Raw genomic sequence first — 22,456 nt, forward strand, 5'->3', positions numbered from 1 at the left:
CTTTGTGTTTATCTAGGTACTTTGCTACATTGCCGATTGTCAACTTGCTTGCTTGCTAAAAAGATTACTTGGTCGGGTCCTCGCTCGTTTTTTTTTTCCTTGTGCATGATGGGTGGTTACATTGTCTGTCTGTCTGTTCCGTCCGGTACGTGTGTTGCGCGTGGTGTATTTGCAGACCCTTGTCTTCCACTTGTGCGAACCAATTTTATTGAGATTGTCAAGTTGCATGGTATAATCCAGGGTCCTTGCTGACTATTCTGCTGTAATCCGCCCGTCTTGGGTACTCTTTTCATCGTTCACTTACAACCCCATTGAGAAGTTGAAACTTTTGATGCCGACTGAAATTGCCATGAGGAGGCGAAGCAAAAGCATAAACCTCTGCTAGACAAGTATGACAGCATGAGAAGGTCGCAGGGCCACTTGCCAAGAAAGTAACCCAGACAGAAAAACAGGTAGGCACTCTGATAAATCTTCCAAGACTGGAAAGACTGGTCACGATAAAAATGGGGGTTTTTAGTTCCTGTAATACCGTGGCAAAACCAGACTATAGTGCAGCTACTACACTGTCCGTTACTGGCAAACCTGGGGGAGTGGGCACCGGCGAGCGCCTCCATACGGAATACCCCGCATTGGGGGGAGTTTTTGTGTTTGTGGTGGATCTTAGCCTGTTCTTGGCCAATTATTTGGGGGTTCTCCTCCCACAACACCAAGCAAGCCAAGACAGTTGGCTANGGGGGGGGGAAATAGCAAGAAAACAAGAGAGAGAGAGAGAACAAGACATGTGCCGAACTTGGTTCCCGTTTCTTGGGGCCAAGGCTAAAAGCCGCCTAAGAGCAATGCCAACAACGGGGATTTTAGAGAAAAAAAAAAAGAAAAAAAGGAAAAACATTAAAAAAATCCACCCACCCTGTTCTGCTGAGGTCTACCGTACCGTAGATGCCCAAACGCCGCAAAGAAGTGTTAGTGGTAGTATTGGACAGGGATTCGGATGCAACGCCCAGAAACTGGAGAAATGAGGGCTCGGTAGCTGTGTGGATTCTACCAGTATTTTATTTGCGCTCTCGCCTTTTTCGGAGGTTGTTCGCCGTCTTAAAAAGACGTCAGGCACCCTTTTCTCCAACTTGAATATTTTGTTCAAGGTTTTGTCTGTCCCATGGGGTTTTTCGCTTCCACTGCTTCCGTTTTTGATGATCTTTCGACATTGTTCTCTTTTACTAAGCTATAGGATTGTTTATATTGTCCCGCATTCGATCAGCGGGACTATTTATTCAGCCCCGAGATTGCTGAGAGCTTTAATCGAGGTTCTTGGGTTGTCAAGAGCAAAACAATCTGGTTCAGATCTGCGCCGAGTGTTGAGCTCCTTTCAAGCTTGTGGAAAGACCAACCGCCGCAATGGAGCAGTCAGAGAAAACAGAAGGTGGGTTATTTTTTTTATTTTTCAACGCTGATATATGTACTGTACAAAAATAATCTCGCAAATTCTGACTTTGCTTCCCAAGATATAGCCCAATATGTGGACAGGCAAGGCGACCTTTCCAGATCCGATTCGGATGGCGCCGATAGTCTGAGTTGGACCAAGGAGGAAGAAGATAAAATTCGACATAAGATCGACTGGCATTGTGTGCCCATCGTCACCGTCCTGTATCTGCTCTGCTTCCTCGACCGAATCAACATTGGAAACGCACGAATCCAAGGCTTGGCCGATGAACTTGACCTTAATCGGGGCGTACGCTTCAACTGGGTCCTGTCCATCTTCTACATCATCTACCTCTTCGTCGAGGTTCCCAGCAATGTCATCCTCAAGAAGGTCGGCCCGCGGTTTTACCTTCCCTTCCTGGTCGTTGGTTTCGGCTTCGTTTCCATGTGCACTGCGTTTGTGCGCTCATACGAGGGTCTCCTGACCGCGCGCGCCTTCCTCGGTGTCTTCGAGGGTGGCGCAATGCCCGGCATGGCCTTCTTCCTCAGCTGCTTCTACAAGCGCGGCGAGCTACTGTTCCGCATCGGAATCTACGTCTCGGCCGCGTCCATGGCCGGAGCCTTTGGTGGACTCCTGGCGGCCGGCCTGGCGCAGGTTCCCGAGTGGGGAATAGCCTCGATGCGCATCCACACGTGGCGCAACATCTTCTTCTTCGAGGGTCTCCTGACCGTCATCATCGGCCTCCTGGCCCCGATCTGGATGCCGACGGACCCGGCGACGGCCTACTTCCTCAGCGACCGCGAGCGGCGCATCGCGGCCGAGCGCCTGGCCCGCGAGCACAAGAATCACCCTGACGAGCGCGTCAGCTGGGCACACATCAAGCGCGCCATGCTGTGCATCCACAACTACACGTGCGCCCTGGGCTTCTTCCTCATCAACATCACCGTCCAGGGCCTTTCGGTATTCTTGCCCACCATCCTGGCCGACTTCAAGTACGACCCCATCAAGGCCCAGCTCATGTCCGTGCCGCCGTACGTATGCGCCTGCCTCGGCGCCATCGCCATCGCGTACCTGAGCGACAAGACCAAGCAGAGAGGTCTGTATCTGGCCATATTTGCCGTCATCGCCATGATTGGCTTTGCCATCCTGCGCTGGCACGAGGACTCCAACATCAAGTACATGGCCATTTACTTTGTTACCATTGGAGCATTCCCGGGAGGTCCGGCGTTTTTGGCTTGGGCCATCAACAGTGAGTGGCAGCTGTTTTTGACTAGAACCTCGGGGGCAAGAAGGAATCATGAGCTGACCATGATGTTTTCACAGACTCCGCCGGCCCTTCGGTTCGTGCTGTTTCCAGCGCCTACGTTGTTACTCTGGGTACTATCGGTGGTATCGTCTCGACGTAAGCTCATCTCTGAAACACGTTTCCCTGAATTCCTCATTTCTTGGTTTATGCTAACTACTTTTTAAACCTGCAGATGGACATACATCAGAGAGGACGGCCCGCTTTACCACAATGGTCATACGGTCAACTTGGTACGATGTACATTTGCTCATAAACTTAACGTACATTTTTGGACTAACATTAATGCAAAACCAAAAAAAATTACAGGCTGGTCAAATCGGTGTCTTCTTCCTTGCCATTTTTGGCATCTTTTACTGCCTTCGCGAAAATAGGCTTCGTGCCGCCGGCAAGAGGGATCACCGCCTCGAGGGCCTTAGCGAGGAAGACACACTGCATCTCGGCTACCGGCATCCCAATTTCCGCTACATTACTTAAATTTGGAAAATAGGTTTATCGTGATCTTTTTTTGGTAGGTTGCAGTTAAACCTGGGTTATGCATATGCTTTTGTTCCTCGGTAATTGTCAACCGTATATGGGTCTTTTTTGAGCACATCGAGAGACGGGATAGTCAAGCGAAGCAGCAAGTCCACTTTGATAATTCACTATTTTGAGACTTTGATGTCCGCTACATCATATCGCATGTGCGCTGCTGTAATATTTTCTTTCATGCGGGCTTTCTTCAGCCAATTTTGAGTGCCTTGGAATACATCATGACTACTTGTTTTGGACGACTACACGAACTATAGGGTGGGTATGTCCATGGTTCTTCCATGTAAAAGTTGACCAGAGTCAAGACATCAGACACCAATCACAGGGCTTGTTTCAATACGAGGGTCTACAAGACCACACCAAACATAGCCACATTATTTATAGCTACCTATGAATACGGGAACCAGAAGAAGGATGAAGAAAAAAAACCTAAAGAGAAAAAAAAAAAGAAGAAAAAGAAAGAAGCCAAACTCCAAATGACAAAGCTTAGCAACACCTTTCCCACGCCAACCAGTTCGTGTCAAATCTCAACATAACCGAGACCAAGCTATGTCCAAATGCTAAACAAACAACGTCAGCAAAACGTATCTCTGCAAGAGAAAGTCACAGCCAGCAAGATCTACCAAGATCTACAGCACGTGCCAGCAATGCATCCTTTCATTTTTTTGGTGCGCTGATACAAAGGACTTGCACAGCGAGATCTACTTCGTATCCCCACTTGCATGAGAGCGGGTGTGGTATATAATTAGCACATTTTTAACCTATTATCTCCCCGAGTCAGCTTTTTTCTTCCCAAAAGCTTTTTTTTCTCTCTTTCTTTTGTGAACCGAATGGCAAGATCAGCGCTATGGAGATCATCCATCATTGATTATCAAACGTCTGCAGCCCCCATCCGGTGCTATTTATTCCCGCTAGAGGGGCATGCATATAACAAAACCGTACGGCTCGCCATCCGGGAATATAACCCGAAGTCAGGTGCAGCCTTGTAGGTCAGATAACGTTCCCACGGTACAAAGAGCTAGACGGTAATATTAGTGCTGTTTCAGGTATTTTCTTTGTACAGGGAGGACCTGAGTTTTGTCAGCATGCGATTCAATCAAGGGAGAAAATCATCTCCGGCAAAGCAGCAATTGCGTGGACGCGGCTATTCTTGTATGTGTATGCTTGTAGTTGGAATAGTAGCGCGCATCCGAGATGGAAAATATCTATATAAGCCCAACAAGCCCAGACTCTAGATGTTGGAGATCTACTTTGAAAGCCACCCCTTTCATTCATCACTCTTTTTCAGTCTTATCTTTGTTGGCAGTTCAACGCTCTCTTGGCTCTTACAGCCCGATTAGTTTCGTTTTGATACCCTCTTTTTCTTTTTCTTTTTTTTCATAACAGCTTCAAACACATTTTCACTGATTTCCTTTTGTTTCTTTTTATTCCGTCTTTCTTTTCACTCTTAATCTTTATTTCCTTTTTCTTTCTCTGTCGGCCCAGTCAACTGACACCTAGAATTATAATAACAGTTCTAAAGCCACCTTTTAACGTATAACCAACAGAAGAGAAGAAAAAAGAAGGAGAAGAAAATGCGTCTCGTCACCTTCGTCACCGTCTTTGCCGCCTCGACCGCAGCGGCCCCGGTCAACTTGGCCGTGCCCATCATGGACGCCAACGACCACCAGGGCACGGTGAGGCGGAGGAACAGCGTGCCGGACCCCGCCGACGTCCTGGACCACTCGGCGGCGGCGGCGGCGGTCGTCCAGCGCAGATCGCCCCAGCCTGTGCCCGGCTTGTTTAGTTTTGGTACCGTGTCCAAGCTGTTCAAGACCGTCGCCGGCTTTGTCAAGGGTGGTGGCAAGAAGGGCGGCGGCGGCGGCGGCTCCCGCACCTCGGGCAGTTCCAACGCCGGCAGCGCGGCATCTCAGAACAGCGGCGGCGGCTCCTTCTCCGGTCTTCAGAACAAGAACACGCAGTACTCGGGACAGAACGGCGTCGGGGTGAATCAAAACCTTGGCACCAGCGGCGGCGCGTATCAGAACGGTTACATGTATCAGAACGGTGGTAACAGCGGCGGCACGTACCAGAACGGCGGCAACGGCGGCAACGGCGGCGGCATGCTTTCCACTATACAAAACAAGCTCTCGCAGTACATGCAAGGTGGCAATGGCGGCACCGCCGGCGGGATGACTCAGAACGGTGGCGGCAACATGGGTAACATGAACATGGGCACCAACATGCCTAACAACATGGTCAACACGGGTGGCATGAACACGGGTAACAACATGCCTAACATGGTCAACACGGGTGGCATGAACACGGGTAACAACATGTTTACCAACACGGGTGGCATGAACACTGGTAACAACATGCCTAACAACATGGTCAACACGGGTGGCATGAACACCGGTAACAACATGTTTACCAACATGGGTGGCATGAACTTTGGTAACAGCATGGGCAGCACCATGGGCAACGGCATGAGTTACATGAACGGCATGCCCAGTGCGGCCTACAGGCTCCTGAAAAGGGCAGCAAGTTCCGGCCTTTTCAAGAGAGCTGCTGGGATTTTGAGTGTCTGAAAGACGTCGAATAGGTGTTTTTGTGTGGAATTTTCATCAGCTTTGTTATGATTTTGAGGAGAGGATGAGCAGGAGAGCGTCTGGGCTACTACAAAGGTCGTTGTTGCCCACCGTCTGATGTCGGACACGCCCGAACAGACTACTCAAATTAGTCTATAGTTTTCTCTTTTGTGTATAGTGGACACTCTAATATTAGCGGGCGACAGGACTATGTAGTCATGGCGCCCGCGGAACAGCCTCGAGACTGTTTATGATGCCGTACTCTCTTGACTACGGTTTTTGAATGAAAGCAACCATTGTTAACATCTCTCTATTGGCACTATTCTTCCATCTTTATACTTTGGCTTCAGGGCTCTCAGACAACTCTGGGGAAGTCTGTTGCTGGTTTGGTACTGGTGAGGCTTTCTCACGTCTCTCGACCCGGGGACTCCATCCACCGGTCCAACCCACCCAGCCGGTCTCACGAGGTCCTCTAGCCAAGCAGACCAGTATTGCAAAGCCAAGGAAGCCCACTATACAGGCGAAGCATTGGTCAGCTCACAATATTAAGAAAGGTATCGCTCCAAGTCAACTTACTGCTACAACTACCACTCCACCTCCAGCCTCCCTGGGCATAAAGCCGGTTTCCTACGGCCGTACCGGTAAGTTGTCCACAAAACGCTGCTATCATGTAGGCAACATTGACTCTGTTTCTTGCCTTTGGATCAATGTTGAATATAGCCATACGCAGAGCGGTGTTGCAAGTTTGGTTGGAGACGTCGATGAATATAGCTTGCACTATCGGGCCGGCTAATGTGAAGGTGCCAGTAAAAGTGCCAATGGTGACGCCAACGAGATTAATCATGATCCCGCAAATCGCAGGTACCAACGCAACCAATTTATCGAGCACAAGTCTGCCGAATGCTGGACCCCAAAAGACAACAAAGAATCCTATCAGCCCAAACAACCCAATCTGGAGTGGTCCAAAGTTATATGGGGCTGATGAGAGAAGAAAGGAAAGCGTCGTCCAGTAAGATGTAAAGACGGCGCTTATACAAAACGATATCAGGCATGCCTGCAAAAGCACAGCCTCGCTGGCGATGAGAGTGAAGATGTTGAGCAGCATCCCAAAGTAGTTGAGACCGCCGGGGTTTTTGGATGGGTAGTTTGGCAGATGGAGCCACAGGGCAGCAAGCAGTGCCAATTGAAGGCCAAGTGCAACCCAGTAGATGTTGCGCCATTCCGTAAAGTTTGACACGATGCCGGAGAGAACCCGGGCCACCATCATACCCAACGACAGGCCGGCGACTGCAACGGACAAAGAACTCGCCCTTCTGTTCGGCGGCGCCAAGTCACCGACCAGAGGTAACATAAGTTGCGGCGTTACTGTGGTGAAACCACAGAGAAAGGACATGGCCTGGAAGACCTCGAACGATTTCGCGATGCACAGTCCCAACCACTGTTGAGCGATCAGAGGTTAGATGAGTAGGCGCTTGGGATAGTAGCAACTTTTTTGTCTTACAAACAATATCGTGAGCATTACCAACCCAAGAATAAACGGCCTCCTTTCAAGGACGTCGCCTAGCGGACAAAGAAAAAGCAGCCCGCCCGCATAGCCAGCTTGCATCAGCGTTGCCACCGACGCTGCTCTCTCGAAGCTGACGTTGAAGCTCTCGGCCATCTTGTTCAAGATTGGTTGATTGTAGTAAATGTTTGCAACAGTCACAGTAGTTGCCTAGTCAAGATGGTCAGTCGGCTAATTGCTCACTCGAGCACGAAAGAGTTAGTCCCAATTTGACATACAATTGCGAACAGGACATTGAGACCAAGTGAAAACTTGAGTGGCTTCTCGGGATTGTAACGCGTTGCCTCTGGGCCCCAAGATAATGCAAGCCACAGTCGCTGAAGTATAGGGGTCTTTGCTGACTCCACGCCGCTGTTGTGAGTGGTCACAGAGGCAGCTTCGGGAATGAGAACATCAGGGCTGGGAATGGAGGAAGGATCACGGCCGGCTTCTCCTTTGCTTTGCGACTTGCTTGCCTGTGGTGCTAAAACTGTAGGAGCAGTTCTCATCGTCTGTTCATCTTCATGTTTATTCTGAGTGATGCTTTCATCCCTGGGGTTTTCTGGGTCTGAATCTTGCGACGAACTGCTTTGCACCCTGTCGGAGTCGCTATTTTTGTCCATCGTGGTTCATCACGGAATGACAAATTGATGAATATATGGCAGAAATCCGACCTGGATGAGCGACCAGTCTCTCTCTATTTGCATTTGAGTATATTGAACCGGGACTTGTTGAGTATGAGAGATTGAGAGATGCTATTCTCGCAGATCTCCTGGTGTTATCGCGAATTTGGTCGGCTCTTCTTTTTTTCAATTCATGACTCCGATGCGGTGCCGATAGGGACAGAGATGCCCCGGGCAGTACCAAATTTCCATTTCGCCATGGGGAGTCTCCTTCCGGGAATAAGGGCGGGACTAAAATTGCCGAAGCCGCTGGGCCACACTTTCCCTAAACTGCAGGTGATGAATCACACACAATGCCGATCCTCGGGTGTTTGCCTTTTCTCGATTTTTTTTTTTTCCTTTTGTTTTTTCTTTGACAATTCTGCCTGCTTCAAGGTAGTATTCAATCCCTGTGAACGCAGCTTGCCAGTAAGATATCATAACCAGCCATCAATCAGCTCGAACAATCAACAGTCTTCTCACATGAGTGCTTCAAATTATATTTCCCCTTGGTTTCAATTCATGTCTTCTGCCGTCCAAGCCACTTTTGCAAGGCCAACACCCTTCTCATAGTATCGGCGCATAGCGACCAATCCTCGACCGCCATCTGTGTCCAGCCAACCTGGACGGCGGATTTCACAAAGCTGCCATGAGGCTTCAATAAATCCTCGGCGGCCCTTTCTTTATCATCCTGTTCCAACTTTCTAGCTTCTTCATTGTCCTCACTCTCATTTGTTTCCTCCGTCTCGGCACTTGATGACCGGCTTTGACTCCTCCTGATTTTGTTACCAAAACGCCGGTCGTTTTCCTTGCCGTCCTCCCCGGGGGAATCTATCCATCTCAAGGTTGGGAAAATGGATAATAACATAAACATAAAGACGCCAATAGATCCGCGCCACTGCGAAAGAGGAATTTTCCAAGTGGTAGAAAGCAGCGCCAACGCATCCGATGGCGAGCATACTGAGCTCAGGGGCTTCCTAGTTGCAATTGCCCTGGCATATGTTAGTGCTGCCAGACGTACGCTAATGTACATAGCATCTGCTTTCTGTAATGACCCTTTAGCGTCGGATTCTGTTCCGTCGCGAAAACCCAGGGTTATGGATTCCGCAGGTGAACAATCCTCTGATGGCCAACTTGACAGGTCTTCCTCATCATTCGTAAAGTCTGATGGCTTTGCTATATGCGACATCGAATTGTATGACGGGTAATTATTAATAAGAGAGTGCGGCTTCACTTCAGTCCCAGTCGAGTCGTCTTCGATCGATTGACAGCCAACCTGGGCATCACTGCCTTCAGTAGGTCTGGCTGGTCCTTCTGGGCACTTTGGGTCTAGTTTTCTTATGCGGTCTAGAATCCACGTGGCTGTTGCTGCAAGCTTGCGTGCCTGGGCTGGGCTCGGCTTCAAGGGTGCATCGAGAGCGAGGTCGATAAGGAAACGAATATCGTCCAGTATGGACGCAGTTGCTGGATGTATCCCGAGGACTCCCTCGCAGGATCTGAATGTCACTGAGGAGGTTCCCAGAGGAGAATTATACCTGACTTTGAAGCGGCCTGCGCCTGGAGGGTCAAAGACGCATTCGAACTCGGATGACTTTTCCATCATCGGCGACTCCTCTGACCATAGGGCAATCGAGCAGTCGGTTCTGTATTTCATTTGGTCAACATAGCCTCTCCGTCAAGCAGGGAACAAACATATGAGCTTACAACAAAGCAGACTTGCTGACTAGGGCACCAACGCCATGAGACGGAAAGCCTCCTCGAAGTCGAATAATGTCCTTGAACCCTCTGAGGTGAGCCTTTGCAACCTCCAATTCACCAAATACCCACTCCACCGCTAGGAATTGCACAACAGCACCAAGAACCTCTTCCCTTCCCCAGTCATTATCGGAGCGAAGATACTCATTCAGCTTGGAGATTGCTGAACCCTTGGCTAGCATTGCCGAGCGTTGGTCCAGTAACCCAGCGCGGGCCATGGCTCTGGCTGAGGTATGGAGCGACAACAGCGCCAGTAGTGGCGATTGAACACACCAAGGCAGGTAGTGAACGACGAAAGGATTATCCGGATCCGAGCCTCCAGCCAACGAACCTTTGCACGCGCCGAGTAGTTCGGAAACTGGGGACTATAATCAGCATCCTTGTCACCAAAACATGATGACCCGCAGCGGCTTTGCGCTCAGCTTACATTTACAAATAAGCATGGCATTTTGCTTGGTCGGTGGTACAGGCAGATGAAGTATATTCTGAACAGGCCCGGTGAGGTGGCATTGGTACGTGACACCGTCAAGCTGCAGACCGACCAAATCCTCGTTTGATGCCGATGCATCCTGGTCGTCCTGTGACTGGGTTGATCTCCTGGCGTGTCCTTGAGATGACAGGTTCAACGTCAAGGTGTGCGTGTCGCCCAGGCCCTTGGAAACGATGCCGGAACGATTAATCGGTACCCAGGGTACTTGCTTCCGCGATGCAACCACACTTCCCGACGGTGGACTGGGTATGAAAAGAGCCTCAGCCTTCGGAGTTATGGCAAACGCGGGGGCGGCTGATCTGCGGGGTCCATAGTCGCATATTGGCTCTGGGAATCTTCGCCTGCAGTTGTTACACGGCTTCTCTTGGTCGCACTAATATAATTGTACCTGGCCTGTCAGGGTCGGATAGGCCGGAAGGGAGCTATTCTGATGGGGGATTTTTTGGGGAGGCAAGATGTCGTTTCTGACAGGTTAGCTAAGGGGTTTTTTTTTCTAACCTACCTTTTGCTTCCTTCTCCTGCATTCCCCGCAGGATTTAATCGAACGGCTCGTCCTGGCCTTATCTGCAAATTTGGTATTCAAAGAATTTACCTCCCGACTCTCAACGAATGAATACGACGATATCATGTTGATTGGGTTTGACAGTGAGCATCGTGGTCGTCAAATCAGACTCTGCTCAGCGAAATCCTTCGGACGAAGAGACCGAATTTTATTTATTTATCTATTTTTCAACTCAAAATGGTAGACGCGGCTCGGCGCATAGCTGGTGCCCGCCTTTTTTTACTTCTTTTCCGATGACGTTTCACCAAGATTCCAGCCAGGGGTCGAAGGGGGGGGGCNACACCTGCTCTGATCTTTGCGACCAGTACAGTTTTGCTTCCATGCTAGTGGGAAACGTTGCGCCCTATTCGACGCCTGTTTTCCTTCCCCAGCCGCCGCCCCCCGTTTTCCCACCCCTAGTATTTTGCCCCTGACCCTTTTTTTTGTTTTGAACGCGCACATTTTGGCTGCCTTAGGGTTGTTAGCGTGATGGGACAACAATCTCGATTCTTTTTTTTTTCTTTTTTTTTTTGCTTCTACTCTCATTTGGTAAACTCTTATCGTACCCACAACAGTACAGCCCTACCCCAAACAGATCGTCTAGAGATCAATGACGCTTGATAGTTCAAGACAGACTGGGGGCTAGAAGTACTGGCCTAGGCTTGGTATCGGGGAAGCACTCGCTTGTATCGGCACTTGGTGAACAAAGTCAGCCACCGCTATCTACTTCTGGCAAGTTTATGGGCAAACCAGGAGAAGTAACTAATGTTTAATAAGCAGTCGATTGATCACAAGTAAAGCATGTGCCTCTGGTGGCGCGAATGTCCTTGGGGGGGCTATACGGAATAGGGCACATTAACAGGCAGCGTAGGGGGCGTATTCCTAGACGCTAACAATACGACCCGGCAACCTGATACGATTTGGGACTAAGATGGCACCCAATATGTGCCTTTGACTAGTTCTTTAAAGTCCAGTTTTGCTTCACCTAAACTAGCACAAAGGAACGCACAATGCGTTTGTTTGTTTGTTTTTCGTAACTTTGTTTGCTGACCATTTTTAATGCCAAAGAAATCAAGATTCTTGGCAGGATGAGTCCGCTTTGTACGGGGGTAACAATGAATCAAGGTGTACTTGTGAGGAAAACCTGCTGCCCAAGATGCCATTTTGGCTTGGCTATAAAAACCATCAATAAAGCCTCAGTTCTTTCTCCATTGCAAAAGTTTAGGTTCTATTTCTTTCCAGAAAGAAAAGGAAGCCCTGATTTGTATAGGACGGTCATTAAAACTCTCCATCCTGACCAAAACAAGTACGGAGTACCTTGGCTAGTAGGGAAAAGAATTCAGGGGGGCCAGGCACAAGAACCGGGGACCTTATCAGACACCAAACACCGCCCAAGGACGATCTAAGCCATCATGCAGAATTGTGGCGCTCCTGCCGCGTCCTGCAGGCGCCCCGCCCCCAGCCCTGCGTCCACCACGTCTAACAGCGTAGGGCAGCAGCAGCAGCAGCACCCCGCGTCCAGGCAAGGAAGAACCATGACCATGGGGAACGCCAATGAAAACGGTAGGGACCAGGGCGGGGACCAAGCTGTTCGACCCGGGCTGCGCAAGATCGCGTCGTCCTTTGACAAGGTCAAGAGGGCGTTTACGTTCAGGAGTGACAATAACGGCGGGATGTCGTCCAGGCCCGGTTCTTCATGCTCGCGCAGCGGTGTTGCAGCGGCCAGCGAGGCGTGGTCTGCGGATCTCGGTGCGCCGGGTTGTCGGCCTGCCTGCGACGACTCCAACGTCGACGAACCGGTGAGGCAGTCGCGTGTCGGTGAAGAAGGTGAGTCTGAGAACGACGGCGCCGTGGAGCTGACGCAGGCTAACCCTCGATTCAGCTACGACTCTGACCACGCGTCACCTTGCTAGAAAGCAGGCTATTCACACTTGGTAAAGCTTCTCTCGCTTATGTTTTCCATTTTAAGGAGAACTTGACCGTGGGAGGCTCAGGTAGAGTACACATTCTACAGCTAGACTGGTTCTAGAACCTAGAATGATAAGGATCTCACGGCAAGTTCCGTAACTTGCTAAATGCATTAGTCAATAAGGCAGGCATTGATTAAAATTGTATCAGTCCGCATCGGTAGGATCCCTAAATCAATAGTCAGTCAGCCAATGCTAAAGAGGGAGAAAGAAAAAAAAAAAAGAAAAGTGATTTTCAACAGGATATGTCTTGCACACTTACCAGTCCGTAACCAGCTTCTCATCTAGTCCATTCATCCTCTCCATGTCCTCCTGTGAAATCTCAAAACCACCCACGTCGACGTTCTCGACTATGCGTTCTCGCTTGCTGCTCTTGGGCAGGGTCACAAATTCGTGCTGCAAAGACCACCTGGAAACAAGGACACAGCAGCGACGAGTCAGCATGGTACTTTTGAGTATTTGTCGATTTTAAAAGCTGAGCGGGACTAAAAGAAAGCCTAGACTCACTTGACAAAAAGCTGAGCGACGGTGCAGCCGTACTTTTTGCTCAGCGACACCATGGTGGGGTCATTCATTCGCATCCCCCGTGCCAAAGGCGCATATGCTTCGATGACAATATTGTGCCTGGCGCAAGCTTCCCGGATCGAGACTTGAGTGTTGAAGGGGTGCACCTCGATCTGGTTGATCACAGGGTGGTGTCGGGGCTTGGAAGCCATGAGCTCCTCGATCTTTTTTTTTGTCGTGGGTGTACACCCTAAAGTAAGCCTTTTGGACTTTGGCGGACCATAGACTTGCGACTTGGGGAGAGAAAAAAAAAGAAAAGAATACTCACATGCTTGACACCATAGTTGCTCACACCACCCATCTTGACCTCCCCAGCATCGATAGCATCCTCAACCGCCCTCCAGCTCGTCAACCTGGCTTCGCGTCCTCCGTAGGGGCTGTGCAGCAAGAACAAGTCCACGTATCCGAGCCCGCAGGCGTCGACCGACTTGCGGATGGACCTCCGCACCGCGTCGTACGACTCGCTGTTGCTGGCCAGCTTGGTCGTGTAAAAGACGTCCTCGCGTGCCACCAACTGCTGCTGCTGCTTGCCACCTGCTACTGCTCCTCCCTCGATGGCCTCGCGGATCGCCGCGCCCGCCTCGGCCTCGTTGCGGTACATTTGCGCGCAGTCGAAGCCGCGGTACCCGGCCTCGAGAGCCCAGCGCACGGAGCGCGACGCCTCGCTGCGGGACATCATGTACAGCCCCAGCTGGATCCGGGGGATCGTTGCACCCGTGGCCAGCTGTTCATTTGTTTATCGTCATAGTAGAGTTTTGATGTTTAGTTGACTGGTTTCCTCATACTGGCGGCGGGGCTTTGTGCAGCTAAACGGCTTACCTTGGCCTTTTGTGTGAGAAGTGTTGAAGCTGTCGCCATTGTGTCTATGTTGATTTTTGTATAACTACTCCCAATAAGATGAAGTTCAGCCTGTTACTAGTTCTAACCCTATTTCAGTATATAATGGTAAAGTCCGATGCAATATGCATCATACATGTACCGCTCCTTTCATGTTTGGACGAGTCAGGACCTATGAACATAATGACGTCAATTTGAGCTCCGCCCAGGGTGCTTTCAAATGGAGCCTCCCGCATATAGCCATATAGGTACCTAGTACGATACCTAGTTTGCTTGATAAAAGCCGCAGTAAAAGCCATCAAGTTCCTTGTGCAATGATACATCCCAGAAAGCCGATCAAGGCATATGCATGAAGGAATAGTGAGAGTCAAGCAATTGATTTTATATCATGACAATGCCTGTTGGGGTATCACATATATAAAGTGTAGGGAGAAAATAAATCATAATGATGATCGCTGTTGATGCAGAAAGATGCCCGGTACGTCATTGCCCCATCCATCGGAGAATCAAACATCAGTGAAAATAGGAACCACGACCTTTACGGCCCTTGTGCCTGTCATGTCCGCCGCCAGAATGTCTACCACTGGGGTAGGGCCATCCTCCATCATGATGGCCACCCCGGTCCCGCCTCGAGCCGTGACCTCTTTGAGGCCCTGCAGGACCGGTAGGCGGCCTAGGGTTATGGTGATTATTATGGCGGTGGTTGTTGTTCTGGTGGGTCGTCTCAGGAATCTCCTCCTCGACCTCGACCTCGTACTCCTCAAACTTTTCCTCAAAGAACTTGTCCACGATTCTCTTCTCCGCCCGAACCTGCTCAGAATCGAATGCGTACCTGAGTGTACCGTCTTGGCTTTTGATACCTTTTCCGGCACTCGTGACTTTTCCACCACTTGTGGGAGCACCGCCTGAACCAGTGGTGGTAGGGGATGTTGCTGAACCGGGTGTGATTGATAGAATATGGTTGTTGTTGGCACCATCTCGCCCTTCTTCTGCAGAACACTTTGCGCAGACGTCCATGAACCGCTCCAGCGATGGATCTGCTTCGACCTCCTGGTTGATCTTGATCTTAACTTGGATAAACGTGTCCAGGTCGAAGCGCATTCCGACCTTGGTCTGGCGTAGAAACTGAGCGTAGAGATCTAGCAAGTCCAGCATAGTTTCCACGACAGAGCCCCGATCTGTGTGGTATTTTGAAAGGTCCACATCACTGAGGAAGTTTTGGTGCCCCGTCAAACGCGCCGTCAACTCGACAATTGCCATCACCATTGTAAATGTTGACTGTTTTATGGGGGCAAAGGTTTTGTACATGTCGGTGCACATCGGGTATGCAACGTCAAGAATCTGCCTACCCAGCTCCGCCGGAAACAGCTTGCGTACGACTTTGATCAAGTATTTTTGCGGGTGGCGAACACGAAAGTCAAAGCCGACGGTTTGTAGTATGTGCCTTTCCAGACCAATAGCTATCTTGGTAGGCTGCTCGAATATCTGTGGTAAAGAACTTCATGTCAGATCTCTCACAACTGCCAAAATTTCCCCGATATCCTGGTCATGGTGGCCAGCTGAAGGAGACAAGAGAGCCTTTCGAAACGCACCTTGTCATCGGGAGTCGTTGGATGGTCCGGATTTTTGAGGTTGTAGGCCGCACACAATATCTCTTTGGACTTCTTCATCGTATCTTCCACTTTGCAAGCGACAAATAGCGCAGTGAGCGCCGCATCTTGAAAGTTGTATTCGGCATCCCTAAAGAAAAGGCGAAACATGTGATAGTAGGTACACGCCGTATCGAACGTCTTTATCGGTCTAGCTCACAGTCAATAAGTCAGCAGCTGGATGTGCGAGAAGCAACCAGAGGCCATGTTTTCAAGGCTCGGATTCAACATACAATCGAAGAGCAAGCCGCACCGAATCAATCAGCTGGATACCCTGTAACCTATAGCTCGTCTCCCGTGAAGGGTCACACCCTATCGCCTGTTGCATCCCCCGCAGTCGTTGCTCATTACAGTACTGCTTCGGGAGGGTTATCTTGCCCGGATGAGGTCCTTTGGCAGGCGGATGCCTCTCGTCGTCTCGTCCAGGTGTAGGCGGTGTCGGGCCGGCGCCGTTGTTAACAGACGGCATGGCCGAAGATCGAGCAGGTCCGGTTGGAGGGACCGCCATCGATCTTGGCCCATGCGGTGCCATCATTGAGAGTTGATTTTTTTCGATACAATCGTGTCTATCGGTCGGTACAAGTACGACCAGTGGAATTGTTTCCTGGGACCTCAGGTCTTGATGTCGGTGGACGGGGAGCAAGCTCGTCTGCTGATAAAATCCCTAGCCCGTTTATCGGATCGGAGAGGACCAAGGCACGCAGAGCAGGTATCGCTGGATGAAGTGGTTGGATTGCTGACTCTCAACTCGTATGCGCTTTCGATCTGGACAATCTGTGGAGAGGCTGGGCAATCAACACCTGTGTTTTGAGTTTTAGCCTTGAGGTACTATAGTTGGTGGTCGTAGTTGTGCAACAATTGGCTTGGAGCTGGACAAACGACATCACGTCCCGAATTTCGCGTCGCAAGCCACTGCCCATCATCACAGCGCCGATTCATTTTTGTGGGGCAAACCTTAGTATCGATAAGCGTCCGGGTAAGGCACTCGACGCTAAAAACGCTGGACATCTCCACTTGACATCCATCACTTGCATTCCATTCTCTTGTCCTATCTGTCGGGACCTAAGTCGCTATAAGAAAAAAAAAAAAAAAAGTACGGACGATCCGGTTTTACCGATTTAGATTGACAATTGGGATCTCGCCCGGTTTCTATTTACTCGTCACTAATCTGCAAAAACTTCCATTTACGGTTATATACGGCCTAAGGACTCAGGGGCATCTCTAAAAGCCTTTACTCGTTTGATCTAGCAGACTCTGGGGATGTGAATGCATACCTAAGGGAGGTACCTACATAATAATAGCCGAAAGCTTCTTATGCCTTGTACCGACAACAGCTCCATCACATCCAGTTGCGGGCCAGCAAAAAAGGACGACATATACAATATGCAAAAGTGCGTGTATCAACATAAAGTTCGGGATCAGATCCTTTTTTTTTTAATTTGAGTGCTGAAGAGAATATTTACAAGAATCAAAATCAGCTCATCCACAACAGCTCTTAACAGCATCAAAATGCTACATGGTAAAGTATTTACCCTCCCCAAACAGACACTGCAAAGCAAATCTACGAGGCCTGGAAGGTCGAGCCGATCGGTCCAAACTTGATGTTGCTGTAAACAACCGTGGCACCGGGGTTCTGCGACTGGACGTCAGCTGGCTTGCCGCTTGTGGTCGAGCAGGATCCCCTCGCTGCACCCGGCGCGGTCGAGGTGGTGGGGTAGGTCGAGTCTAGCCACAGCATGTTGGAGTTGTGGTCGTCCCAGACGGACATGACGAGCACCATGCCCTTGGCCAGGGCGTCGCCCATCTGGCGGAGCCCACCGCGCTGGTTGAAGACGTTCTGGTCGCCAAACGCCGTCTTTTGCTTGTCGCAATAATCTTGGGTGATCGAGTTGCCGGTAACACCCGTGACGGTCGACTGCGAGTTGGGGATGACCTTGCCGTTCTGGACGTAGAAGCGCTTGATGTCGGTGAGCTGGCCGCCCGAGGAGATAAACTGCGTGACAACAGTGACTGTTTGTAAGGCCATAGTCAGCAGCTGTTCAGGCTAAGTCTGGTTTGGCTAAAGATTTATCTAGCATTGACTTACCTTTCTTGGATGAGTCCACGTTGAAGTTGGATCCTGGGCCGTAGAACGTGCGGTTCCCTTGGCGGTAGGAGTTGAAGTCGCATCCATCCGGGTCACAGTCGCCTGCGTACCTAGTCGAGGAGTAAGTTCCTCCACAATCGTCACCCTGGCACGAGTGCTGGGCGTTGTTGGAGCAGGGGTGAGGGGTGTAGGCAGCCGAGATGCTGTTGGCCTCCCAAATGTCCATCTCGGCGCAGCATGAGCCCACGTTGCCGACGCCCGAGTTGGCATCACCAGTGGACGACTGCCAGCCCTCGATATTGGCCTATTAATGTCGCAGTCCTGCTATCAGCATGTATGCGTGCGTGAATACAGCAATGACATCCTCTCGCATCTTTCCACAAGACTTACAGCACCGTTGATGTATTTCAGATCACGCGGGCATTGCGAGTCGCAGTAGCCAGTTCCGTACTTTGCACCGGCCTTGTTGCCGCTGTACTTGCTTTGACCGCCCTAAAACATTTCATCGATGATCGTCAGCTATGAAGCTCGAAATGACGCTTCGCTGATGCCAAGGTGGTAGGCAGCTACTTACATCTGCGTCCATAGAGACAAAGTAAACAGCTCCATTCTATTGCAAAGTTGATGGAGTTAATATTCGTGCTCACCACAAACGGGCTTATCAGGGGACAGGGACGACACTTACAAGTCCGCAGCCGAGCTTCGAGGCATCCACGTCAAAGGTGAATTCATTACCAAGCAGGTTGAAAATCTGGTACTTGTTCTCCGACTCTAGGAGGTACAGACGGGAACCGATGTTCTTGCCAGAGCTCTGAGTCACGTACTGCAGAGAAAGGGCGTTGCCGCTGGTGGAAGCACCGTAGGTCTGCTGGTAGTTGGCTCCATCGACACAGCACTTGGAAGCGCAGTCGGCGTTGGTAGAGCAGATAGAGGTATCCCACTTGTTACCCGTGTAGCAGTTCGTGTAGCCACTCGTAGTGTGCGTCCAACGCCAGTTGGCATCAATGGTGACGGAGCCAGCCACGTTGGTGCAGGAGCCGCCGGAGCTGCACTTTTGCCAGGTAAGAGACGGATGAGTCTCGGCTGTGAGGCTGCAAGCTGCCTGGCCCCTGACCACACCTACTAGGGCCGCCAGAGTTGTGATCTTGCGAATCATGTTGTCTTGAGGGTGTGAAGAAGGAAGAGTTCCGTGATGGAATGTCAGAGGAGAAATCGTGTGGAGGCAGTCAAGCAGAACTGAGCAAGGCCGTGAGTTTCACGATTCTGAATCTAGTCATTGAGTATGTGGGAGGGGTCTCCATTTATACTATGATCTCTTGGCACGTCGGACCGTTGGAGCAATAGTCAAATATTCTGGTTGTGGTCATGGAAAATACGGCAAACATACCTGCATCACTTTCGGACAAGCGCCCCGGTTTTGCAATTTTGGTGATGACGGGTTTCGGGCCGGTGTCTCTGTACAAGTTTGGGAGAAAAACACAAGATGTACAATATCCAAAGCGCCATCACCCCCAGAACTAGTCCGGAAAAGGCTTACGCACTCCCCGGGCGGTACCACCCATCGTCCAACCCTGTAGCATTGGAATCTTTTGATAATTTTGGGTTGAAGTCAGTTTCCAGGGCAGGAGTGGGCCAAAGAGGAGGCATAGTGCATTTACACTGAGCCATGGTCTATCAAGGTGTGAGGATCTTTTACTCCATCCTGTCGAGGACATGGTCGTATTTCCGTCAATAGTGGAGTGCATACCTGGATAAGGTAGGTAGGTAGGTACATAGCTTGATACAGTCTAAATGGTATGCTGCTCGATCTTGGTTGATCTTACTGTATATTCGAGTAGGACAGTACGGCGTTGTCTCTTAGTCACTCGTATAGCAGGTGTCAAGTAAATGGGCACTCTTTGGTGGAAACGAAAGCGGAAACAAGCGAATAGCATAAGCTTCGCCCAGGATGGGCCAGGAATGCTAGCGCAAGTTGGGGTCTTGCCTCGCTTCTGCACGCACATGTTACCCTCAAGTAAAACATAAAATAATAAAAAACAAAAGTCGATTTTTATGATTGGTGGTCAGATCCCAGGACGAACCAAATTTCGGGCAGGTACAAGCGCCATCTCAACGGACCACAATTGGCGGCTTTTCCAGGACTGGAAACGGAAGCTACCCCGCCGAGTGCAGCCCATGGTAGATGGCATCCTCGATACTACCTCCCAATAACGATTCCGGGGTAGTCTAGACCTGGAACTGAGACTTGACTCTGCCAACGTCTTCCTGGCCCGACCGATCACTGCAGCAGCAATTTCTGTAATAAGCCACCAGCCCCGACACCGGCATGTCCCGGACAGCTTGCCTACTGGCTTTTGACATGGTGACGTCCCGCCACCAGATCAACCCCAACATCCCCTTGCAGACAACATTTGCCGGAGTAGGGATTCCGAACCCCTTTGCGATCAGATCTGCTGATGGGTTCCCCCGCAATGTTTGTCTCCCTTCAATTCTCCGGACGGACCGCTTCCTTGGCCAGGCTTGGAAAACCTTGGACATGACTACAGACCTGGTTGAGCACTTTTGAGCAAATCCGTGGTTCACAATTCTGTTTTCGCATTAAATGACGGAGCACTAACGGCTCTCCGGCCCCAAATCCCAGCCGAGCTGATAGTCGCGAGCATTGACCGGTGAGCATGGGCAAAGTAAGGTGCCTAGGTAGGGCGGGAACCTCACTGGAAGACTTCGCCCGTTTGTTGGCCTGGTGTCTGATGGGCATGGCGTAGGAGAAAGGGATTTGACGATGACTTCATGAAGTGATGCAATACCTCGACACTCAACGATTATCGCTGCAAATGACTTTGAGACGTTCGAATAAGCTTTCTTGTGAGTATAAGTGTTCCAGATCCAAGCGGCATTATGCAGAACGGGTGGGATCTCATTTACAAACAAATGAACATCCTGCGAGAGAAGGATCGACAGCGAAACAAGCAATAGAATATGTGTACCAAGAGCTTGTCCTTCTTGGCTGTATCAAGTATCGGCTAAGCTGTCCCGTACCTTGGGTATTGCTACTATACGAGTATGTATGCTGTGCAACACTGTCACAATTGCTATATATCTAACTCTCGAGATCTAAAGTATCTTTCACGCCAAATCTCTCATCTAATTTAATTCGAAATTTATTTGGAGAAAGAATTGCATGGTTCTCTAAAGATACCGTGAATCTTATGATCCAATGCAGAAAGCAATAAACAATCAAAACGCAAGACCGGACAAAGAAAAGAAATAGAAAAAAAAGACTTTGATCACTGCAACAAAGATGGCTTTTTTGGCTCATACAAAAATAGCGAACAAAGAGCATCTGGTACTAACAAGTTCATTGTCATTGCTCGCTGACATGGTCTACTTAAGGACCAATACCAGTATTTCTCGTGACAGCGGCCTCGTCTTGCCTATCCTCCCTGATCTTTGAACCCCCGGAACAGAGCGATCGAGACACGGCCCTCTTTTGTCTTTCGTCACATTCGAGGCATTTGGGAGAGCTTCTGCAAATCACGGGCAAACCCGAAAGAAAACAAAATCTCTTTACAAACCTTACAAGTAAGTTCTGCATACCCCTACATTAACATTTCCAGTCATGATTTCCCTTAGGATCACTTCCGTGGCTTTCATGGCCGCAGTTATTATTTCCGGGGTCGACGCATACCCGATAGCTCAGGCCTCGGACCCCAATGCTGGGTTAGCTGCTCCTCCTACTCCCGACACCGGTAGCAGTACTCCAACGGTACCCGCCACCGAGACCGCCACCACGGGAATCGTAAGCCCAACCCTGATGCCAGGTACGTATCTCGACACGGGCAGTATCCTCGCCATAGTCCTTGGCGTCCTCGCTCTCTTTATCATCACTGCCATTTCCGTCGTGTTTGCTTACAGACACACGCAGACCATAACCAAAGTTGCGCTGCTGAAGAGGAGGGCCAAGGACAAGGCACGCATCAAGGCCTCCAAGCACAAGACGCGTCGTTCGGTCAACAGCAACAACAGGCCCAGAAACTTGAGACCGGTCCGCGATGTGGAGGCTGACCTTGACGCCGAGGACCAGCCCGACGCAGGCCGCGGTCGCTCTCGTTGGTCTCACAGCCACGAGATGGCCAATCCTCCTGCCGCTGGCAGCATCGTCAGACCTGGTGTATGTATCACCCGCGATAGGCAAGATTCCCCCACTGGCTTGACTGATCTTCGAGAGATCTCGCCTGGGGCCTCTGCTCACGGTGAGAACCGGAACTCGCGCACGGTTCCCATTCCTCGAGGCACTCGTAGTAACTCCGTGTCAACCACTGCTACCAGCGGTAACGGCTTTCGCAATGACCGTAAGCTGTCTCACGCCCGTAGGGGGTAGCTGTCAATCGACAATGGTGTTAGGTCCTACCGCCAGCAGAACCTCTGGGAATCATTTCCCTCCTTCCCATGTGAATGTCTTTAAAAGGTTAGTGTACGGGTCGTTACTAGACAGTATTAAGAGATACGAGGGCATATCAATCAAATGAACAAAAGAAAGAAAA

The 22,456-nt window shown here is 50.3% G+C and overlaps 9 protein-coding genes across 9 annotated transcripts; 4 read left to right on the forward strand and 5 right to left on the reverse strand.

Annotated features, from left to right (window-relative positions):
- The first annotated feature begins 790 nt into the window (after positions 1-790).
- Positions 791-3,410, forward strand: PgNI_05891 (uncharacterized protein). Its single transcript, XM_031125921.1, has 5 exons — positions 791-1,417; positions 1,506-2,666; positions 2,741-2,819; positions 2,896-2,953; positions 3,030-3,410. The coding sequence occupies exons 1-5, from the start codon at positions 1,393-1,395 to the stop codon at positions 3,195-3,197; spliced, it is 1,491 nt and encodes a 496-aa protein (XP_030982822.1). The 5' UTR covers positions 791-1,392; the 3' UTR covers positions 3,198-3,410.
- A 1,415-nt stretch (positions 3,411-4,825) lies between these two features.
- PgNI_05892 (uncharacterized protein) lies at positions 4,826-5,818 on the forward strand (the record flags this gene model as incomplete). Its single annotated transcript, XM_031125922.1, has 1 exon — positions 4,826-5,818. One exon carries the CDS (start codon positions 4,826-4,828, stop codon positions 5,816-5,818), a length of 993 nt encoding a protein of 330 aa, XP_030982821.1.
- Positions 5,819-5,942: 124 nt separating this feature from the next.
- On the reverse strand, positions 5,943-8,178 carry PgNI_05893 (uncharacterized protein). Its single transcript, XM_031125923.1, has 4 exons — positions 7,601-8,178; positions 7,320-7,532; positions 6,395-7,256; positions 5,943-6,330 (listed from the first exon to the last, which is right to left on the reverse strand). Exons 1-4 carry the CDS (start codon positions 7,982-7,984, stop codon positions 6,152-6,154), a joined length of 1,638 nt encoding a protein of 545 aa, XP_030982820.1. The 5' UTR covers positions 7,985-8,178; the 3' UTR covers positions 5,943-6,151.
- A 365-nt stretch (positions 8,179-8,543) lies between these two features.
- On the reverse strand, positions 8,544-10,896 carry PgNI_05894 (uncharacterized protein; the record flags this gene model as incomplete). The annotated part of the gene is made up of 4 exons (XM_031125924.1): positions 8,544-9,666; positions 9,728-10,136; positions 10,206-10,641; positions 10,771-10,896. The coding sequence occupies 4 exons, from the start codon at positions 10,894-10,896 to the stop codon at positions 8,544-8,546; spliced, it is 2,094 nt and encodes a 697-aa protein (XP_030982827.1).
- Positions 10,897-12,221: 1,325 nt separating this feature from the next.
- PgNI_05895 (uncharacterized protein) lies at positions 12,222-12,722 on the forward strand (the record flags this gene model as incomplete). Its single annotated transcript, XM_031125925.1, has 1 exon — positions 12,222-12,722. The coding sequence occupies one exon, from the start codon at positions 12,222-12,224 to the stop codon at positions 12,720-12,722; it is 501 nt and encodes a 166-aa protein (XP_030983090.1).
- Positions 12,723-12,802: 80 nt separating this feature from the next.
- On the reverse strand, positions 12,803-14,198 carry PgNI_05896 (uncharacterized protein; the record flags this gene model as incomplete). Its single annotated transcript, XM_031125926.1, has 5 exons — positions 12,803-12,945; positions 13,039-13,185; positions 13,284-13,504; positions 13,609-14,064; positions 14,160-14,198. 5 exons carry the CDS (start codon positions 14,196-14,198, stop codon positions 12,924-12,926), a joined length of 885 nt encoding a protein of 294 aa, XP_030982825.1. The 3' UTR covers positions 12,803-12,923.
- Positions 14,199-14,544: 346 nt separating this feature from the next.
- On the reverse strand, positions 14,545-16,699 carry PgNI_05897 (uncharacterized protein). Its single transcript, XM_031125927.1, has 3 exons — positions 16,060-16,699; positions 15,770-15,977; positions 14,545-15,662 (listed from the first exon to the last, which is right to left on the reverse strand). Exons 1-3 carry the CDS (start codon positions 16,359-16,361, stop codon positions 14,691-14,693), a joined length of 1,482 nt encoding a protein of 493 aa, XP_030982824.1. The 5' UTR covers positions 16,362-16,699; the 3' UTR covers positions 14,545-14,690.
- A 538-nt stretch (positions 16,700-17,237) lies between these two features.
- On the reverse strand, positions 17,238-19,902 carry PgNI_05898 (uncharacterized protein). The gene is made up of 6 exons (XM_031125928.1): positions 19,660-19,902; positions 18,598-19,498; positions 18,487-18,522; positions 18,303-18,404; positions 17,913-18,216; positions 17,238-17,836 (listed from the first exon to the last, which is right to left on the reverse strand). The coding sequence occupies exons 2-6, from the start codon at positions 19,066-19,068 to the stop codon at positions 17,388-17,390; spliced, it is 1,362 nt and encodes a 453-aa protein (XP_030982819.1). The 5' UTR covers positions 19,069-19,498; positions 19,660-19,902; the 3' UTR covers positions 17,238-17,387.
- Positions 19,903-21,531: 1,629 nt separating this feature from the next.
- On the forward strand, positions 21,532-22,293 carry PgNI_05899 (uncharacterized protein; the record flags this gene model as incomplete). The annotated part of the gene is made up of 1 exon (XM_031125929.1): positions 21,532-22,293. One exon carries the CDS (start codon positions 21,532-21,534, stop codon positions 22,291-22,293), a length of 762 nt encoding a protein of 253 aa, XP_030982818.1.
- Positions 22,294-22,456: the final 163 nt, after the last annotated feature.

This window comes from Pyricularia grisea, chromosome I, assembly GCF_004355905.1.
Source record: "Pyricularia grisea strain NI907 chromosome I, whole genome shotgun sequence".
Taxonomy (NCBI): domain Eukaryota; kingdom Fungi; phylum Ascomycota; class Sordariomycetes; order Magnaporthales; family Pyriculariaceae; genus Pyricularia; species Pyricularia grisea.

What these genes read in the sequence shown, in the direction of transcription:
- PgNI_05898 (XM_031125928.1), bottom strand. Translation starts at nt 19,068, where the DNA reads ATGATTCGCAAGATCACAACTCTGGCGGCCCTAGTAGGTGTGGTCAGG. An exon ending in CGAAGCTCGGCTGCGGACTT is followed by an intron (nt 18,523 to 18,597) that starts GTAAGTGTCGTC and finishes ACTTTGCAATAG; the next exon opens with AATGGAGCTGTTTACTTTGT. An exon ending in TTGTCTCTATGGACGCAGAT is followed by an intron (nt 18,405 to 18,486) that starts GTAAGTAGCTGC and finishes GAAATGTTTTAG; the next exon opens with GGCGGTCAAAGCAAGTACAG.
- PgNI_05891 (XM_031125921.1), top strand. Translation starts at nt 1,393, where the DNA reads ATGGAGCAGTCAGAGAAAACAGAAG. An exon ending in GCAGTCAGAGAAAACAGAAG is followed by an intron (nt 1,418 to 1,505) that starts GTGGGTTATTTT and finishes CCCAAGATATAG; the next exon opens with CCCAATATGTGGACAGGCAA. An exon ending in TTTGGCTTGGGCCATCAACA is followed by an intron (nt 2,667 to 2,740) that starts GTGAGTGGCAGC and finishes ATGTTTTCACAG; the next exon opens with ACTCCGCCGGCCCTTCGGTT.
- PgNI_05897 (XM_031125927.1), bottom strand. Translation starts at nt 16,361, where the DNA reads ATGATGGCACCGCATGGGCCAAGATCGATGGCGGTCCCTCCAACCGGA. An exon ending in GTGCGGCTTGCTCTTCGATT is followed by an intron (nt 15,978 to 16,059) that starts GTATGTTGAATC and finishes ACTGTGAGCTAG; the next exon opens with ACCGATAAAGACGTTCGATA. An exon ending in CAACGACTCCCGATGACAAG is followed by an intron (nt 15,663 to 15,769) that starts GTGCGTTTCGAA and finishes TCTTTACCACAG; the next exon opens with ATATTCGAGCAGCCTACCAA.
- PgNI_05893 (XM_031125923.1), bottom strand. Translation starts at nt 7,984, where the DNA reads ATGGACAAAAATAGCGACTCCGACAGGGTGCAAAGCAGTTCGTCGCAA. An exon ending in TCAATGTCCTGTTCGCAATT is followed by an intron (nt 7,533 to 7,600) that starts GTATGTCAAATT and finishes CATCTTGACTAG; the next exon opens with GCAACTACTGTGACTGTTGC. An exon ending in GTGGAGTGGTAGTTGTAGCA is followed by an intron (nt 6,331 to 6,394) that starts GTAAGTTGACTT and finishes TCGCCTGTATAG; the next exon opens with TGGGCTTCCTTGGCTTTGCA.